General features: G+C 41.8%; 1 protein-coding gene across 1 annotated transcript; it reads right to left on the bottom strand.

The window, feature by feature from the left end:
* Positions 1–154: 154 nt before the first annotated feature.
* On the bottom strand, positions 155–21,148 carry supt6h (SPT6 homolog, histone chaperone and transcription elongation factor). The gene is made up of 37 exons (XM_039777249.1): positions 21,004–21,148; positions 19,854–19,964; positions 19,594–19,764; positions 18,031–18,104; positions 17,718–17,898; positions 17,471–17,552; positions 16,980–17,235; positions 16,573–16,674; positions 15,683–15,796; positions 15,426–15,515; positions 12,387–12,529; positions 12,123–12,268; positions 11,858–11,965; positions 11,443–11,723; positions 11,043–11,197; positions 10,361–10,556; positions 10,016–10,155; positions 9,692–9,809; positions 9,501–9,577; positions 9,242–9,377; positions 8,927–9,064; positions 8,117–8,284; positions 7,887–8,014; positions 7,518–7,725; positions 7,143–7,290; positions 6,773–6,915; positions 6,528–6,668; positions 6,080–6,275; positions 5,763–5,908; positions 5,592–5,684; positions 5,346–5,459; positions 5,101–5,225; positions 4,089–4,201; positions 3,923–4,000; positions 3,621–3,799; positions 2,584–2,858; positions 155–2,155 (listed from the first exon to the last, which is right to left on the bottom strand). The coding sequence occupies exons 2-37, from the start codon at positions 19,951–19,953 to the stop codon at positions 1,963–1,965; spliced, it is 5,256 nt and encodes a 1,751-aa protein (XP_039633183.1). The 5' UTR covers positions 19,954–19,964; positions 21,004–21,148; the 3' UTR covers positions 155–1,962.
* Positions 21,149–21,213: the final 65 nt, after the last annotated feature.

Below are 21,213 nucleotides of genomic sequence, written 5' to 3'. Positions count from 1 at the left end.
GTAAAGGTTGGGAACATTCTTCACATTCTGTTCCCAGGTAATCATATTTCTACCGTGAAGAAACACACAGACTATACTGTATGTATATGTACACCTACATCACATGTCCATACTGCCAGTTTGTTTCCCAAATTAGCATGAACAAGACTCTGGGTTTAATATGAACACTTTTATTAAAGGGATCACAGGTAAAAAAGGTCATCAGCACTGCCAGAGACATCATTTCTGCTCTATCACAGACTACTGCCAAGTCCCAATCACAGCCTTGCTTCGAAAGATGCAATATCTTAATCTGGCAAGAGACTTAAAACCAAATACGTTTACTCAAAAACCATCATTATTTTAAACAAGATGCATATTATGGGACCATGATAATTTGCACACTGCAAAATGAAGCACACCATTGAATATCAGCGCTGCTTGTTTGTACTGTGGCACACAGGCACAGCAACAAAAAAGAAAAGCTGAATATGTCATGATGGATGCAGAGTGGCTTAAAACTGCCGCAAGACTATCACACAAGAGCTTCAATGTGTTTCTAACAACAATATATATTCATACTACTGAAATAGCTGCGTGCAGTTCAGAATATTTTACACTTAAGGATATACACGCAGTGGGGAGTCAGTTTGACAGTAGCTTCTAGTGTTACGGTTTTGAACTTACGCACTCAAATTTAAACTCATCCACTGAAACATACATTTCACTGTTGATACTGTCTTGGACTGAATTGCAGCAGCAGTGCATCAGGAGATCACATCCTGCAAGGTGGCAACTAACCCAGTGTCAAAAGTGAAATGCCCACTGAACATTAAAGACACAAGAGATCCAAATGTATGTTAACTTTTAAAAATGACCCTCTGAGACGACGGGGTACTTCCACTTCAACGGTTTTAAAATGTGAACAAACTTCTTCTGCACTGCCTTGCATGAATGCAGATGAAGCCATTACAAACAACCAGTTACCTCTAACGATGCTCTAATGTGGCAGATTGTTAGTGCCCACACAGCATTCTCGGATAGGTCAAAGAAAAGTCAACAATGCAATAGAGGCTATATACAGGAGCCTAAATACAGTCAGCTGATCATAATACAGCATGTGGTGGAGCCACACAACTATCAGTAACTCATTTTTGAGAGAAACTCAAGCTGACATGAAGGTTTCTCACTAAATTCATTTAGATTTTTAAGTCAGCCTCAACCGTCACACTCGGCGTGCGTGTGTCTGTACGGTCACAGGTGTGTTTGCTTTGACAGATGTGAAGAGCGGAGGCTTAATGTTTAAACAGAAAAAAACAGTCTTTATTCATTCTGACGCATTCCATACAAAAATTAAATTTCCTGATTGGATTGGCAAAGCGTGTTTTTGGCAACTGCTCGCAAAAATCCACCAACCTGAAAGGAGGAACAGTGGGTTCTGGAAACAGTAACATTGCCCTTCTGTCAAAACCATTCATGGATTAAACTAAAAACCAATCGCAAAAATAAAGGACAGCTTGTCTGACATTGTTTGTGTAGGTCCATATCCTATATGTAACTGCTGTCTGATATTTCAAGTTTCTTTTTTTTTTGCCATTGTACTGACTTTCTGCATGACATATACAGTGTTAATTTGACTGTACAAAATACTATGCAGCCAGAAGAGTGGGCTGGAGGTCAGGAGGTGAAACATCTGGGAGGAGACGGGTATACTAGGAAGACAAGAGGAAGGAAGGAGGGGAGATGAACCATGATACCAAACTAATAAACTGCAGCTACAATATCAGGAGGTGAAGAGAGCGTATGAATGGACAGTTAGCTGGATGGACTGGGTCCAACTACTGGTCAGCTGGATGAAAGGGCTGATGGGTGGTGGGAGAGACAAAAGGTGGAGGGTTATCCAGATGAAACAACAGTACAAAGGATGGAGTTGAGTTGAGTAGGGGGGTGAGGGTGGGGGGTAGCAACGCCCCCCTCCGTGTCCTATCGGTCCATTTCGTCCAGCAGGGGTGTGGCGTCTCCGGCGATTGACATGGGTGTGCTCTCGATCATGGGGCTGGGCGACGGTCGTGGCGTCATCCTCTGGGCTTTCTTCCGCCCCTCCGCTTCTTTCTCCTTCAGCCACTGTTCCGCCATCTTGCCCCAGTCCACTGCAGAGGCGTTGCTGCCGCTGGCCCTGCAGGGAGGGAGGACAGAAGGGGAAGTGTTTTAGTCAAAGACAGTGACATATTGAATGGAAGGCTGCTGCTTAGCCCTAAAATGATGCAGATTGTGGGATTAGCACCATCTAATGGCAGATAAACAACAACTCACTGATTTCATTTAACAAGTGGTTGATTTGAGTTGTATATCACACATTGTGGCTAAGAGGTGAAGGGTTAATCTGACCATACAGATGATGCATTTTTGTTAAGCTTGTCAAATTGTATAAAGCTGGGGAAATTGCTAAAATCATGAATAATCAGTTTGACTATCAAAGGAAAAGGCTATACTAAATGTAACACTAGTTGATCACACAAACTTTAATTAAACCAGGATGCACTTTAAGGAAACGAATGGTTAAGGTACACCAGGTCGCCCACACACGTTCCCTTCTGCACTTACTTTGGTGGCTGCTGCTGTGGAGTCCGTCCTCTGGATGAGGTGGAGGATGACGGCGTGCCGGATGAGTGGCCTTGGTGGCTACTGTGATGGCCGTGATGGCTGTGGTGTGACACATGGCTTCCGTGTGGGTGGCCATGTGTGGTGTGAGAGTGGGAGGACTGAGGGGTGGAGCCGGGGTACTGTGGCGTGCCCAGGGCCTGCTGGCTCGGTGTGGTGTAGGAGTAGCTGGGCGTCATCATGGGCGTCGCCATGGGCTGCTGAGGTGTTGCAAATACCTGCAAAAGAGAACATACTGGTAATGAATATGGCTCAATGAGTTTCCTGAGAAAAGTCAATGTATATTCATGTATAAGTAGGGTCTCATGAAATGGTCCAACTGAAATCTAAAGAATTGAGGGATTAATAAAGTAGTAAAAAAAAAAAAAAAAATCTTTTTTAGTAAAATATTGATTAATTAATTTCAGGTGGACTTTTAATATTTCCTCAAACTAGTTCCTCAAAACGGTAACTAGGCATGGGCCTGTTACCGTTTTCAAGGTATACCGTGGTTTGAAAAAGTCAAGGTTTCAAAACCACTAACATTTTCCATCATACCGTTCCTAAGGTATGATCTGTTTTTTATGAGTCTTCAAGGAGAGAAACTGCTGTTTAGTAGTCGGTCCCCCTGCCAGTGTGCAGCGTGTTTAAAAATAAAATCCATTGTGTTCAATGGAAAAAGAATCGTATAACGGCCCATGCCTATTTATAATATGTCTCTTATGTTGGAATTCTGCTTTGTAGTTTTGTTGGAAAACAAATATTATTAGGCTCATGAATCTGCAGACAGGTCACCAGATCAGCTGGTTTGGTGTTTTTTTTTTTTAAATTGCATCTTTACAAATATCTGACCAGAGACCTGATGTATTTTGTATCACTGTGGGTGCCTACAGTTCATAAAGACCTTTATAAAGTGAATGTTTGGTCAGTCTGAGCCACCGACATCTCCAAAACAAACACTTTCCTTTCACAGTAGTTAAAACATTAAAAGCTGCACTAACATGATAAGCAGAGGAGCTCCCTCCTCCTCCTCCTGTGCTGCCACCGTAGCCGTACTGGCTGGACCCCCACTGGGCAGGGGTGGTGTTGGGGTTCTGGCCCTGGCCTGTGACTGCGGCGATGGCATTGAACATCTGAGACGTCATGTTGCGAGGGAGGGCGTTGACCGCTCGTGTCAAGTCTAGGGAGGAAGGAATACATTAGGAAATAGTCAAATGTACTACAACTCCACTCATGCTGAAAATGTGGATGTGTGTGTGTGTGTGTGTGTTCGTGTGTGTGTGTGGAAGAGACCGGGACTCACCTGCAATGTTGATATTGGCTGGGGTGGCGTTGAGGGATGCAGGTGTCCTTGTTCGGCTGCTGTTGCTGGGAGTGATGCCTTTGACAGAGAAGACAATGCGATTTATCACAATATCCTTTAACGGTTGTAATATAAGCAATAAACATTAGGTATAGTGCTTCCATACCTGGCACAGGCTCTTGGTAATGGTCCTTAAACCAGCGGAATAGTCCGTTCACTGTAGGAAATATCTGTGAACGGTAGCGAAAACCATCTGGGGTGATGGTCACAAACTCAACCCTAGACAAAAAACAAGATGGCATGTTGACATTCAGTTCTACTCATATGTAAACCGGCTTGTTGTCAATCAAAGAAGTAAAGAGCTAATAATCTTGGCAGTGGAGCAGCTCGGTGGGAGAGTGGATAAGAATTGTGTGGTGTTGAGTAATTTGGCACGACAAGTATGATGTGACTCCAATTTGCAAATTGGAGCCTTTGTAGAAGCTATGGACCTTTGCATGTCACCATGTGTCACTGTGGTCCATGATATTTAGAGCATTAAATGGCATTGTCAGCTATTTCTGCGGTTTTAATGTGAGCTGCTTTGAGGAATTAGCCTAGAAATCTAGACGCACTCTAGTGGCAGCAAATTTATTTTGCAGCCAGGGTCAGTCTAGGCACTCTCTGTTTGCTTGCAAGCTGGAGAAACCAAATGATTTGGTCAGGCCAATCACATCGTGTATAGAGTCGGTTGCTGCTGCTGGGAACAGCGGTCTTCTGGAAGACTTGGAGTTAAGCTTTTCTTTGAGAAAAGAACAAAGAACGGCACAGAAATCATTCTTCAGAGTTTTGCCAACCGGATACGGCAAAAGTTTAATCTATCAACTAGCTTCGCTACCTTCTTCGTTGCTCTGCCTGATTGTAGCGCTATCCTATTACGTGCAGAGGGAATTTGAAAGACAACCCGTTTATCCCGCCCCTAGGATTGAGCTCAGATTGAGTCAATGGTGAGTTCCCAGACCCAACATCTTGATGTGGGTCTGGCTTGTCAGGCTATTGAGGAATAGCAACATTAACAATTACGTTTTAAATCAGCTTCCACTGAAATTAGTCAAACTTTTGTATTCAACATTTTCTACCCATGTAATGATTACAGTGAATAATCAGAAAACAGAGGAGACAAAAACTTTTCTGCTCACCGTGGTTTTCCGCGAGGCTGGTAGCCCAAAATGAATTTTCCTGGCAGATCTTTACATGCCGAAATAAAGTAAGGAATAAAAGTAGGCTTCTCCCTCTTTGTCTTGACCAATAACTCCTCCATTTTCTATTAGAAAGAAAAGAAGATATGAGAGGTGCAACTCATGGCAAAAACGGTTAGCAGAATGAAATGAGCTGTCGAGTTATGTTTTTCCACAGTAAGAATGATATTAAAGCAAATTAGTACCTCCTTGCTCCCCCAGTTGCACTCCTGGAAGTACTTATGCCCCAGTAGATCCCGGGCAAATGACGCCATTGGCTGAATGTACCGAGCAGTGATTTCATCCAGATCTTCAAACTCCTGCAGAGAATGCAAAATACTATTTAAGAACATGCAGCAGCCACAACACTAATGTTTCTCAATATATTTTCTGCAGGTTTGATTATGGAGCACAAGATCATGCTAAACAAAGGGAAGGAGAAAACGGCTTACTTCATTATTGATCCAGAGTGTGTGCCCTAAGCTGAATGCATTTTCTTTGCCTTCTTCTCTTACATCCACATGCTGGTAGATGCCATCAGCCACCTACAAAACATCACACAGAGTCAGACTGGTTTATGTTGTGTTACTGCCACATTTTGTACCTTTCTATCAGTTTCGTACCTTCCAGGTGACTGTGAGGTGGTTCTCTCCCTTGCTGCTGGGTCTGATGATCAAGTCTCCCTGGTCCAGGGTCTCCATCATTTTCTCTGCCTGGTTGAAACTGATATTGTGGAAGTTGGGGTGGGCGATCACACGCTTTATATATGCTGGAGACAGAGGGAAAGCAAAGAAATGGTATGAGGACAGTGATGTGGAAGTAAATGTTTGGTAAACAAAAAGTGTATTATGAGGAAACAATTCCCAAAAGTAGCACAGTGTACCGTTTTATTAGCTATTTCGATTCAAACAGCGTTTATTAATCCTGTTATTATACTAACGTGTTCGCTGTTGTTTCTTTTTGAGCTCCTCCTCCTGTTTTTGGTCTTCAGACTCTGTATCAAAGTCATAGTAGCTGTCCTTGGGGAGCTTCCACTCATTGGCCTTGTCCATCAAATCTGAGGTTCGGCATGTGAGGTCGACACTGAATTTCTCAATGTCGATTTTCATGATGCGGCAGTGAACTGTCATGCCCACCTGAAGGAAGAGGGGGAAGAGGAGCAATCAAGTGTTACACAGGTGCCACAATAGAAGGAAACAAGACAGGAAGGGCAGAAATAGGCACTCATTATTCATAGATCTGTCAGGATTGGGAATTCTAACTGGCACCAACTGCAAACTCTCAGAAATATTCAAAAAAGTTTACAGGTGACATTAACAAAGGAAAGAAAATATCAAAAAGCATCTGCAAAGCACAACCAATGACGACGACAGCAAATAACGCCTCACCTTGACCCTCTCCTCAGGGTGTTTGACCACTTTGTCACTGAGAAACTTGGTGGGAATGAATCCCTGGACGCCATTATCTAATCTGGACCGCACCCCAATGGCCTGACCTGGACACGAACCGCTGTCAAAGTGATTCCACACCTAAAGCAGGGACACAAAATCAAAAAGATAATGTTTAGAGGTCAGACTCTCAGCTGTTTTCTACTATTAAGTCATCTAAAGAAGAAAACTCAGGTGGATGGTACCTCGCTGAGTTCAGGGAAGTTGTCCTGCTGGCAGAAGGGACACTGCCACAGCCCCGTAGAATCGTTACGGATGGCCTGGTCGTAGCTCTCTCCCTGAGGCCGCCGGTGAGCAATACCAGTTACTATACTGGTGATCAGCTTACCTGGAAGAAAAGGAGGAACAAACATAAACCACACCAGCCGACAGAGCTGCACTAGCACTGTTAGTGGTACTTCAGCAACATCCCTCCTTTGAACAAGTCATCATGTGCTATGACTATCACACCAACGTTGTGTGTGCTTAAGGTTAGGCATAAACTTTATATTATTGATCTTTGGTGATGTTTGATTTAAGAAATGAACATGTGTACTTCAGTGCAGTGTGTATTACCAATATAAAAGGTCTCTGGAGTCTCCTTGGTGAGCAGGTTGAAGACCTCCTCAGTGTTGGGGACTCTGTAGACAACTCTCAGATCTTTGTACCTGCAGCTCAGCTCTGCACGGATATCATACAGAGTAATCCCCTTGTTGCCGTAACCCTACAGGGACGAAACAAAGAAGAAAACAACGTCAATGACACAACTTGTGACACAGAGCTGAAGTTTCTTTTGGCTTCACATGTTTGAAAAAACCCAAAGTGGTGTCTGAAATGTCCTTTTTCTGAACTAAATATAATAAGTATTCTGTACTGTAGTATTTTTCAAGCTGTTAAAATTTAAATTTAAAACAGAATACATGTGGTCAAAGCCACAACATACACACTGACCTGTCTCTCAAGCTCTTCAGCAAAGGCATCCAGGTCAAGATCTTTGAGACGTTCTGGATTTTCCAAGATCTCCTCCAGAGCTCCAGCTGGGTTGGCATCTTCTGCCGACTCATCATACTCGAGGGCGTCCACAGCCATCTTGCGAGCCCACTCGTACGTCTCAGGGTGGACACGAGAGCCGTCCAGAACCTCGATGTAGGAGTCCGTACTGTGTGGAAGGTTTGAGAGAAGACAAACCAATGCTGATTTAAAATAACCTCACAGGCTGAATGTTAGATCACTGCCTTGTCTGACAATGGTAGAATTAGTACTTTGCGAAACATCTGGATGGTTCGGGGTGTGTAACAGACCCCTATACAAGGTACCAACCTGTCCCCGAGCGATGCCGTGTCAATCTTGATGAAACCGGCACAGTTGATAAAAACCTTGGGTCCCATGTGACACATTGTGACCAGTTGGGTTCTGTTTTCCAGACGAGTGTTGTTCTGCTTCAGAATCTGCACAAATACAAGGATCATGATGAGTATCATGTCAGCAGAAAAAGGCGCTATACTTTTATATATGACACAAGAATTATTGACAGTAGCACAAACGCATACCTTGAGCAGGTGGGAGCCCTTTCTTGGTCCCAGGCCACAGACATACTGAACCAGGCTCTGAGTGTGAGGATGGGCAATGGCCTTGTTCACATCAACTCCAACCTCATTGACACGGTTGATGAATTCGCAGTAAAGAGCACAGAGCAAATCTTCCTTCACCACATGTTCCTGAGAACGGTTAAGAAAAAAAGACACCAATCACTTCACGCGATTGTAACTGCAGAATCATGCTCAATTCAAAAACATCTCTTCCGACTGCACCTTCGATAATAAAAAAATAAAAAACTTTCACTTAACAGTTGCACTTACTTTATGGGACTCTTTTTAGTTTGGCTTATTGTAAGCTAATGTGCTTGCACTTGATGTTTGCTATCTGGAGTTTGTACCTTCATTCTTGAAAGCCCTTAATTGGAAGTGGCTTTGGATAAAAGACATGTAATGTAATTTACAGCGTCTAGTTTTCATAGTCGTTACTGAAAAAAAACTTGCGATATGTGATGGGTGGGTCTGTGTGATGCTACAAGAGAATAAAATGTGTATAAGGGAACTGTTATCTGCTGTTATCAAATGCCCAAAAAGCAATTAAACAACAAACCAACCTTAAAAAAATAAAATAAAAATAAAAATAAGACCCCCAATGTTTCCAAATCCAAATTACACAAAAATAATTCAATTAGTCCGTCAGTGATGTCACAGGAAAGGCTGTAAATCTGGCTGTGATACTTTTTTAAAGAAACCATGCTTCAACAATATACAACAATAAGATGGAGATAAAAACAGCACAAATTTACAATTTCTTCAATGTCTCACCTGTAGCGGGTGTAGTTTGAGGCAGAGAATATCATCATCACTGCTGCAAACTTGAGCATACTCCATCAGCGGATCCTGGATCTTCCTGGCTATCGACACAGCCTGTCGCAGCAAGGGAGGGTAATCCCTAAAATCAACCTGCACAGAGAGAAAGCAGAGGGTCAGGAGAAAATGAGCAGCAAAGGGAGCATTGGTCCACATCTTTGATCCACCGGTTAGTGAACTTGCTGTGGTTAATTGCCATAGTCGAAGAGTGAAACCACTGATGTGTCTGTGCCTGTGTATGACAACAACGGTAAGGTGTTAAGTATTTACCTCAGACTTCTTGCTGTTCATGTACAGTGTGGCCAATTCATTGTCAACAAGTTCAACTCCCACAGCAGGCAGAGAGGACTCTTGCTCAAGCTCGCTGATAGTCCTCTTGATGTCCTCCATGATCATTTGAGCATCTCTGCACACACAGCATGTTTTCAACATTTCAACCTGAACCATTATAACTTGAAAATGTTCAAAAAATTTTCAAAATGTCTACATGTATCTTTCCAGCGCATAAAAAAATAAATCAATTATTTACCGGTTTTCCCCAGCGACAGCTACCACATGAGGTTTCTTGCCAGACAGAAACCTCTTGAGATTTTCAATGTCGTGGGCCTGAAGATAAAACACACACAAATGAGTGATCATATCAAAGATTAGTCCAGTAACATGTTTTCCTAAAACAGAAAATCATCTGTACAGAAACACATCTGGGTTCTCTGCGTGTACCTTCTTCTCTCTCTCGTCCTCCTTAAAGGCATTCCTCCTCTTCATGAAATAGGGCAGACGCAAAAAGTCAACCACCTCCCCTTCCCCGTTGATCAGAGCACAGAAAACTGGTGTGTCTCTGTAGGAGCAAAGTTTGAAAGTAAGAAACTATATTGTCACATCAGCATGTCTTTTATGCAGCAAACATTGCTTGGTCTTATATGGTTGCAATTTAAACATGCAGTATATCTCCTACATTTAAAAGTGAGCACTCTATTGTTAATACCAAAAATTGTAGCTCCTAATATATCCGAGGAGGAAAAAAAAATGCTGTGGGACACATACCTGCTGGGCGCATAGGCTACACCCAGAACCCGAATGCCTTTGCCCTGACTCTCATCCATCAGATCATCGTCTTCCTCAACCTGCTGATCTGGTCGGTAAGGAGCCACCTTGAGCCAGTTATACAACCGACGACAGCAGGACTACGAGGAGAAAGAAACAGAGAGTTCTCAAGTTCTAAAGTTATAACACTAATCGAACATACATTGTTAACATTGTTTGTTTTGCTCTATAATTTTAGAGACATGATGCATGTGTTATGAGATTGCTGTGTTAACTTTCCGTGTGTAACACTGATACAACAATGCAATATTACAATAAATGGAGACAGATATCATGATAAATTACCCTGACAATGCTCTCTTTGGCCTCAGTGATGAGTTTGCTCTTGAGTTCCTTCGCCATCTGAGGGTAGAGGAACTGAGTGAGAGCTCTCTCTATGGCTAAGGTTCGCTGCCTGTTCCACTCCTGCACCTGGTGACTGAACTCATCCCTGTAGTAGAACTGTTTGATCTCATCAAAGTATGTCTGGTCCCCAGCATACCTGAGGACAAACAGAGGGAAGACAGAAGGGAGTGCTTTAATATTACCACAGTTAAAATTCAAAAGCCCCATGCCCTACTTAAAAGGATGTGGATAAAAACATAAGCTGCAGATTAAAAAGACATTAAACTCGAGGGATCAACCCTCCTTTTTTCTCCAACTTCCAAGCTAGGTTTCTATACAGCTGCTTAAAGTGGCACATCAGATCCTCTGTTTGGTAAATGTACTATGACCAAGGAACGTGCATCAACAACAGAACTGACAAAAATTGTAAGACCTCAGGATGTTTGTATATTTATGATTTCCTCCATCTGGTTGTTTAAAACAGACTAGTGACCAGCTTTCTTAATCCTCCGTCTGTCTGCAATCATGAATTCACATATTTGGATTGAAGAGGTTCATCCTATGCAGATCTGGCAGAGCAACGTCATTGAACAGATACTTTTCCATTTTAGTTTGTGGACATCGGTATTGTCACTGTGCTTACCCTTTGACCCCTATAAGGTCTATACAGATGTCAATGGAAAGCAGCCCTTCGTCCTCTGCCAGGCACATCTTCAAGAACTGTTCCCCATTCAGCTCTTTTACAGGCTTGTTCTTAAGATACTTGAAGGAGTAGGCAAAATGAGCCTCATCTACCTCCTACAGGAAGTAAGCAGATGCCAATGCAAGTTTAGAATTGTACCCAGAGCACACACTGCAAACTCAGAAACCTTTCTGTTTGGGATTAAATGTGTGATTTTCTTTGTTGTTTTATAATCTGTGTTTTTAAAAAGGAGCCATGCTCGTAATTTCGTTCATGCTTTACATTTCAGTGTTTTGCTGAATGACAATAAAAGGAATCTTGAATCTTGTTTTCCAAATGCTGCGATTAAAAGTGTCCATACCTTTTTGCCCTTCTTTGTAGGCTTGATATTGATCTTGGCCCTCTCCTGGAAGGTCTGTCGGAGAACATGTCTGACCAGAGGTTCACGAGCAATCTGCATGGCCACCATGTACCTGGTTCCTTCTAGCACTGTCTCAGGAGTGCTGAACTGGCTGCAAACATAATCTTTGGCCAGCTCTACGGGCTCAGCCGGGAACTGCTCTGTCTCATGACGCTGGTAACTGTCTCTCAAATTTTCTCCAAACTGCTCTGGAGTTAAACCAAACTTTTTAGCCAAGCCATCTGCAGTAAGGAAAAAAACAGGAAAAGAAGTTGAAGGGATACCCAGCTAGGAAAAAAATAAGAAATATATACATATATGGTAGGGATAGTTGAACACTGAGACGGTGTTGTGCAGGGTAAAAAAGGAGACTTACCAAGTCCTACGCTCTGACAGATGCTGTACATATCTCTACGAGACGCCAGCTTGAGGTCAGGTCCTTTCGGTTCTTCTTCTTCTTCTACCTCCAATTCCTCTTCTTCACCTAAAGAGGGAGCCCACCAAAATCAGTCATGTAGCAAATTCTTAAAAACAGGCAAACGCTCCTAACTAAAAATTTGTTTCAATTAGAAATAAACGACTCTGCAGTATCCATCCATCATCATCTAATGAAATGGTCAATTCAGACGCATCCATCTTACCATCCTCTGACACTTCTTTGATCTTCTTAAGCCTCTTCTTACTGGCCTTGGCAGCATTCTGCATCTTGGGGATGTCTCGGCCATAGTAGAGCAGAAAGTGGTTGTACACATCACCCAGCTCTTCAAGAGTCTGCACATCTTTCAGCCTATAGAACAAGATAAAATAGATTTGAATGGTACAGAAAAAGGAGAAAAGAAGCAATCATTCAAACATTTACAGTTCATAGGAGATGGTCTTCTTCTGTCTCAGCCCTCGATACGTACCTCTCCATGTCAGCGGTGTCCAGAGGACGGATGCCGTCAGCCAAAGGTTTGTCAGGGTCAGCTGAGATCTGCTCATACTGGTAGGACTGCATCTTCCGAAACAGACGGGTCAGGTTCTGCTTTCGAGTCTTCAGTTGAGTCCACTGGTGGATAAACATCAAGTCAAAGATACAGAAGTGGCATACGTATGCCACGTTGATGAAAGCAAATGATTGATCATGTTTAAAACAATGTTTAAGTCATTTTAGAAGGGATTATTAGAGGATTGGCTGTGCACCTAGAGAATTCACTCTTCCATACACAGGGTTGGTACACCTTTTCCAAGGTCAAATTCAAGCACTTTTCAAGCACTTTCAAGGTCAATACATAGTCAAAAATATTATTTAGTGTTTTTGTCACATTAAAAGACATAATTAGCCTGGGTAAACCCTGACGAACTTCCGGCAAATTTGAGATTTGCTCTGCAGGTCAGTCTGGCGAAGAGCCCATTCAAACCCATTTCCAATGTCCTCAAAATTGAGGCACCAATCACAACCGCTGAGGCGGGCTTAACACCAATCACGACCGTTGAGGCGGGCTTTACGCAGACGAGGATAGCGCAGCAACGGTGAACAGCTTTTTGTTTACATTCAACATGACGGCCATGACCGGCGAGCTGCAGGTCAGTCTGACATATGGCGATTTCATGGCGGTCAACGTTACAATTAACTGACAACATAAGTTATACGAGTTACAGTTCTCAAGGACGCACGCACACACGGACAGAGACACAGTCTCTTTTTCCTTTCTCTCAACTTTTCCGCCGTGTGTGGCGCGTACCTGCAGTGCTCGCGGTGTGAAGCGCGTGTCCGCGCTATTTTGCACATGTAGAGAACCTCGCTTATTAACCTGCAACATGTCAGCTGTTTGGACATTCTTCAGCGTGTGTGCAGATGATAACAAGTTTGCAATATGCAACACCTGCAAGGAAAAAGTAGGGCGTGGACTTCTTATGTACTGTCTATGGGCGTGGAGGGAACCAAAAACCACAATCACGTTATTTTTGTTGGATATTGGATGTGAAAAGCGTCACTCAGATCATTGTTCTGATTGGTTGAAGGACTATCCAATTGCGCCCAGAGGCATTTCAGTGGCGTCCGTTGGTGACGCCCCCTTGGAAATGAACTGTCAAAGAACCTTTCCCAGACCCACTCTCAGTTACAACTGAGAAGGGTCTGGTGTCAACCAGGCTAAGACATAATACTATAAACAGCCAAAATTGTGTTTCGTAATAGCAGAAGGATCAGATATTTAAGCAAAACACAAGTTTTATTTTTCTAAATGTATCACTGTCTAAGTAGACTTTGCTTGCTATCTAACCTGCCTGAGTCAATGTAAAAACAATTACCCCAAACAAAATCATTCGACAGATTCACTTCACTAAACCTGAATTATCACCTTTAAAATGTGTAACCTCTTCATGGTTCATAACATAACATACAGTAAGAAAGCTATGGAGAAGAGTACTGAGTGGGAGGATCTGAGCCAAATGACATGCAGCTGGGTCATTCTGTGTCAAAATCCAGGAAAAAAGGTGGTGCACCATCTTAGATTTTGCTCAAAGTTTATGCTACCCTTAATGTCCTTCCACACTTTTTTTTCCAAATCTAGGGCATGCTGTACAAACTTGTAATGGTTCAGTCATATTGACATGTTTGTCTTCCAACCTACAAAGTTTGGGCTGCCTATGAATTAATTTCCAAATATTGCTTCCCAGAAAATGTGATTTGCAGGCTGTAAAACTTTAGTAATTTCAAGGGCTAAAAATATGAAGACATAGGATTTGAACAGAAATATTTTACAGGCCTTGGTTTTGGGACACATTCTTGATATAGACAAGGTTTGAACAAAATCTGAGACAGTGCAACAACAAGCTGTAATTCCATTTTAACCCAGAAGACTGACAGGCCTGATAAATAGCCTATATTAATTGAAAAAAAAGTACTTCATTGCCAAGACATATACATTTATCTACTGGAATAGAGCAGTGTAAATATCGTTTAAGGCCATCCTCAACCTTACAGTAGGCTACTTGTATGACATGATTTCTGTTCAGCAATCAACAATTGTTGTTATGCACCGGGCTAACGTTTGCAGGTATTAATTTGAGGGTAGTTAACGTTACAGTTACTGTGATGTAACTTTGGCTATGTTCACTGCATATTCCACAAATGAACGTGCCATAACGGACATGCACTACTAAAATTACATTATCACAGCAAGTACTCTCAGTCACTTAGCCTGCGAATTCTTAGCTAGAAGTTACTAACGTAAACAAATCGGCGCTAACTGGCGCTAACGTGTACAGTAGGCTACTTCAGTTGGCTTACTTGAAACTTACTTCATGTGACTCAAGAGCGCAGACTCGCCCATTGTGAACACGTCTTTTTTGCAGACTTTACAAGAGGCAACCCGTAGGGTTTGTCCCCGTTTAATCCATAATTTGTATTTTTCATCTTCCAGCCAACGTTCATTGAAACGACAACCTGCCCGGCAGCGATATTACGAATCCCACTATGGCCACGCCAAGACCCGCCCTTCAATACCATTTATTGGCCAGGTGTCCATGATGCTTACGCAAGGTGGCTTAACCTTGACCAATTGGCTATCCTAACCTTAACCACTCGAGGTGAAATGCCTTACCCAAACCAATCGAGCTGCTTCCTAGGGCGGGTCTTGGCGTGGTGGCAGATCGCAGTCACACAGCGAGCAGGTTTAATTTTAGGCTCTCCAACATTTTATTTCTCCATTTAATAAACAAACTATTCAGTACGTTAGGCATTTGTTGTGAAAGAAATACAGTTACAATTTAAAACATTTTCAAGCATTTTATCCAAAATTCAAGCACTTTTCAAACCTTGAAAACACAAAATCAAAATTCAAGCATTTTCAAGGATTTCAAGCACCCGTATGAACCCTGCATACAACAACCCATCCCCACAATGGCTTTTCGTTAATCTGTAATCCATTCCTTCTGCAAAAAAGCAATTCCAACTATACCTTTTCATCCCACTGCCACACCTTCCACAGGTCGTTGATGTTTAGTTCCGGCTCCACATATTCTTTTCTGTAGAAAGCTATGAATGGAACCTGAAAAAAATAACAATAAAATTGGTTCTTTATGGCAATGTCACATTTCCGACAATGTCACGCATTTTTTCTTAAAAGATATATTTTTGGCTTTTAGAGAAATTAAACCTCAAACAAAGAAACAGATAATGGAAATTCATCATATGGGTAAGGTGAGCCCACTGTACCTCAAATTGTTGATTCCTCATGAAGTTGAGGGCCTCTTTGATCTTGGCAATTGTACTGGGGCCTTTCCTGCTGAAATTTGTGGTGGTCCCCCTGTCTAGATAATCTGTGCTCTCCTGTTTAGGGCACAGAAGAAAGCTAGATTTGATATAGATTTGATATAAAATCCAATGTATCAAAAAAAAGGGGAATCGAACCAGGTATTACAACTGATAATTAGGGCTGGGACAATTCATCAACGTAATCAACATCGATTAAAAAAAAAAAAAAAAGACGCTGCTTTGCATAACGTGCGTCAATGCGTCAGAATAGAGGAAGATGGCAGCGCTCGTAAGCATGAATTCGTCAGAAGAAGCTGCAGCTAAAAAACATGGTTGTGCAGAGGCTCCACACAGAGCTTTCGCCGTAGCCTACGTAAGTGGCCTGAAGTTTATACTTGTGCAATGGTGTGTGTGTCGATCTCTTTAAGAGAAAAGCAGGGCCGGGATGTGTGTGTGCGTGGGGAGTGTGTGGTAGAGCGAGTGAGAGAGTGAGGACGATTAGCTTCGGAGCGAGTACCGACTCTAGAGGCCTAGCGAGAGAAACAAAGTGTCTCCCCTGTGCTTTCTGACCACGGCGGGAAATCTGTAGTGGGAAAAGTTAACCCTCTCCTTGATTTCATGTTGTTTATGGAGAAGGAGAACATGGAAAGGAGTATGGGAAAATGCAACACTACCAAGCCACGGCCGAGCGACGTGCATGCACCTCTCTAAAAATTTAACTACACGTCCCGGCAACGCACTTCACTCTGCTGGAGCCCTGCGTTTCAATTCTTTTCCTTGCCCCACACTGATGCAAAAATACCAAATTTGCCAGTGCCTTTTTGCATGAGTGTGTATGGCAAAGGTCATACCTGCATAGAGATAGTAAGAGTAGAGAAGCCATGTCTGAAGATCCACTCTGCTTCCTCTTCCAGCTCATCATCCTCAGCAGGTTTAACAGGAATAGATCGCAACTATTAGACGGAGAACAGAGTCAGGAAAACAGGCACTCATCAGGCAAACACAATAAATAGGCTTTCAAGGCTTAACCAGGGTTTCTGCAGGTTTCACCAAGTCAAATGTAATACTCTCTAAGACCATTTTAAGACCACTATGAATGACATTTAAAGACCTATATCACGACATTATAAACAAAACAAAAAACGTCAGATGTCAGAGTACGGAAACATCTGAAACAATTCTCCAATTTCCTCATTGTCATAGGACTAGTGTCTAGTCACCCTAACACTGTTAGCATCAAAAACACTGACAAACACACCTGGAACCTCTCAGGCATGTCCGTAGAGCGGATTTCATTGTCTTGGTCAGTCATGTGACTACTCTCCAGCTCGCTGGGCTCGTAGATTTCAAAGATGCTCTTCCTCCCTTGCCTCCTCTTGGTCTGCTTCTTAGGTCGGTCCCAACTCTCTTCATCCTGGTCCTCTTCCTCCTCCTCGCCCTGGTCGTATGTGTCTGCGTCAAAGTCAGCAAAGTCAAAGTCTCCACCAAAAATTTCTTGGGCCTCCTGGAGGGCTCTGTGGGAGGATGAACAGCAAAGAGGAGAAGAAGCAGTGATTATGTTTTTCTTATAGCAGCTTGCCATTTTGTGTTCAGTGTCTTGTTTCCAAAATATACATCAATGCTTTTAATTGAATAAATGAGGATGCTATATTGGCCCTACTTGATCATTTATAGCAAGGAAAATGGAGGCTAAAATAAGCTTTTTGCTCTTTGAAAGGATAGATGTGCTGTATAAACTACGACACTCACGCATCTGTGTATCCTGAGAACTTCTTGCCCCTCTTTTTGGTTATAGGTTGGCCGTCATCATCCACAATGAAATCGTCTATATCTATGGGACAAAAGCACAAATTTAAGAACAAATCAATTCTATACCACATCATTAAAAAAGAAATCAAGTGTGGGACTGAGTTTATATTACTGTTTCTTCTCTATAATTTCTCAGCTTTTTAGATACTCCAAGGCAGATCTAAAAAATCTGTTATTCCTGGCCTACCCGACTCCTCATCCTCTCCTTCTTCATCGTCATCTGCATGGTGAAGAGGCTCATCTACAGCCTCGCCTTCCTCCAGCTCGCCCTCTGCATCACCATGAAAGATCTCATCTGCGATCAAGTCCTTCTCATCATCATCTTCTTCATCATCATCGAGTGTTTTTACACGGTCATATTTCTTCTTCTGTGACACAAGACAGGTACAGCATCAGCGCTGCTAGCATGACCTTTTCTTAAGTGTACAAAATTGTGAGGCCAAAGGGTAAAATTGTACACCGTTACTACACAGAAAGTAGGGATAAGAAACTGTTCATACCCTCCTTTTCACTTTAACACCCAAGTTTTCCTCAATTAGGTCCAGATCATCGTCATCCAGGTAGTCGTCATAATCTGCAAAAAGGAAAGTCTCAGACAGGGGAAACTATTTCTACCACTTTAAAGACAGTGCTTTTGTGTGATAGTGATACTCATGATTACAATTTACAATTTTGTGATGAACAATTTAGACAGAAATCATTATGTTTTTATTTGGCACCTGTATACAACAATGACTCAGAATCCATATTTTCAGTCTGCATAGCTGCTGCAGGCAATTATCTATTAACTGGGTTTTTCTCAGGTAAATGGGGCTAAAACAACACATTCCCTTTCTTTGATAGCGAGAAAGCAAAAATATGAAGGAAGATTATACACCACACTAGCAGAGAACAAAGATCAAGCACCACCTGCCGAGGTTAATGCAACCAATATGTGGGCACATCTGGCTCCATAACATATGGAGCTGGAAGCAAGAAAAGGGGGAGGCAATCTGTTGTTTTACCTGCCCAATAAACAAATGCCAGAAATATGTTTTAAGGTCTACTCTGATTATTCAGAATGGTATTTCATCTCACTTTAAAATATACTGTTCAGCACAGTCAGTACTAAAGTAAGACCCAGAAAAATGTACTTGCAGTATTTCAGAATGGCGATACATCTTAAATTGACACCTTAATAATCAAGTACGTATTATACAAAAAGGAAGAAGAATTATGACCAAAAAAGTCATAAAAAACAAGTCCAGGCACTCAAGATTGGTTACGAAAAGTGATAAAAAGCCTTTAATAAATAGAGCAAGACATTAAAAATACACCGAGTGTCGGCTTGAGCCTTCCTCAGGGTGTAGTGACACAAGTCTGTATTATATTGGGGAATTATTATTATTTTATTCAATATATAATTATATATTATCACTATGAGACTATAGTAATATTTAGGAGTTTTAGAAAATCAGAACTACTGACCAATTTAAAGGGATTGTACTCCAAATAATGAAAAAAAAACCCAGCTGGGATTGCCTCCACATAGCTCTCACAGACCATTCAATATCTAGCAATATCTACAGTTTTTCACAGCTGCATAGAAAATAATTGGCAGATTAATTGATAAGGAAAATAATCATTGCAGCCCTGGTAAAAAAAAATTCAACTCTTAAGTGCTTTCTGGTCAACAAACTAAGTAATGTTGACACCTTTACAGAATTATAAAATTTCTGTACTGCAGTTTCTTCAGCCAACATACACACATCATCATCATTAAATTTGTCAACTCTGATGGCCTTTTACTTATAGAATGTTTTTCTGTTATCCTCTCTGTATCACAGTTTTCCACATTCATAAATTGTTTTGGCATTCTTTGCCACTCAGTGATGAGTAGGGTGGTATCAAATAAAAATGTTACATAAGTTCTTACCCTTTATTGATTCACGGAATCATAGAAACAGGCTAAAAAAGGCAAAAGGTGTCGAAGAGCTCTAATACACCCTTTTGATCCGTGACTTCTGTAAACTAATCACAACAACACACTGTATAATGACTTTAAAAACATCTGATGCACTTACTGCGCTTTTTACGTCGATGCCTTACTTCCTCTTCTGAGTCACTCCCTGCTCCACTTGCACTTCTTGCAGGTCCTTCTTCCTCCTCCCCCTCTTCCTCGTCTCCATCATCAATAAGTCCACGTAAATTTCCTCGTTCATCCTGGTCCTCTGTGTTCTCTTCCTCCTCTTCATCTGTTGAAAAATGACAGTTAAGATAAGAATGACAGATAAGTGATCCACACAACATGCACATACCCTGAGCTGAACAATTCAAATCTTACCATCTTCCTCCAAAAACCTCTGGGTCTTTTTAGGCTTTAGGTCTTTCTCTTCGAACTCCTCTTCTGACTCCTCAGCCTCGCTATCAATAAAGTCTGCCATGACTGCTGTTCCTGAGAAGTGCAAGAGGCTGTTAGTAAACGTTTCCAGGCTGGTCACAAATACAAAGCCAAACTCACACAATAACTTAATTGATACGCTCTATAGTGTTATGCTGTAATTGTTTGACCAAAATTCAGTCTAACATATTTGATATCTTTATAAACTTTAGGATCTCCTCCAGAATTTAAAATAAAGTGTGGTGGGTTTAAACAATGTTTGACTTCAATGCATGAGTGTTTACGGACTGAAGAGGTCAATCATGCTCGTCTGTTTTCTGTGTTGTCCTTTCACACAAGCTGCATCATTTTTTAATATAAAAGAGTATTGAATAGTTTATTAACTAACTAATTTATATGAAAAGGCCAGGTATTACACATGTAGGTAACGATAATGCGTTTTGGCATGTTCACAAAAATATTTTGGTTATTGTGATATTTACAAACAACGTTAGACTAATTAAATAATAATTAACAACACTGTATGTTCATATTTGTTTTTGACCTGGTGATGGTTTCCATTCTACTTTAGCTGGCGAGCTTAAAAAACTAGCCCGAACGATGTCGCATTGCGCAAACACAACACCGACGGAGATGACCAAACAAACACCTTAGCGGGTTTCTTTCGATGTAACTGTGGCTAACGGTATCCAAATTATATCTTAAAGTTACCTGATGAGCGGTCGGTCGACAAACACTAACGTTGACGTTATATTGGAAAATCTGCTCAGTAGCGTTGGTCATACCCATGCTAGCGATGCAACATTGTACAAAGAAGCTGGCATTTCACGTTGTTCGTTTGAACTAGCTGTTGTACATAGCAATACATTATCTGACAATAAAAGAACAACCGAACCTATTTTGCCGTTGTAGAAATAGACCAAGGCCTCTGAACCACAGTCTAACGTTAGTTAATGCTTTAGCATACCAGTACGTTAGCCTAGCATTAGCTGGAACGACAACAACAGCCGACTGCATTAGCGTTAGCTAACGTAAGTTAATGGCTGATAGCTAAACAGCACAATGTAAATGACCACGGTGAACTTGGACTTACACGTCTCACTGCGGTGGTATACTCCGTAAATATTTACAGTTATAACGGGGTTGTGTTTTGTGTTTCGGGGAGCTTGTACTTGTAAAAATGGCCGACAACGAGCGGCGTGATGGCAATTCCGGGATGCAGTTTGCAGTGTCTTCTTCTATGGGTTTTAACGGCAGCTTACATTCTTAATAAGTTACAGCACTGCCATCTTCTGGAGTTAGT

Source organism: Perca fluviatilis, chromosome 16 (assembly GCF_010015445.1).
Source record: "Perca fluviatilis chromosome 16, GENO_Pfluv_1.0, whole genome shotgun sequence".
Lineage (NCBI taxonomy): Eukaryota > Metazoa > Chordata > Actinopteri > Perciformes > Percidae > Perca > Perca fluviatilis.
Note: the sequence above shows the minus strand (reverse complement) of the source record. Positions and strands in the feature narration are given on the sequence as shown.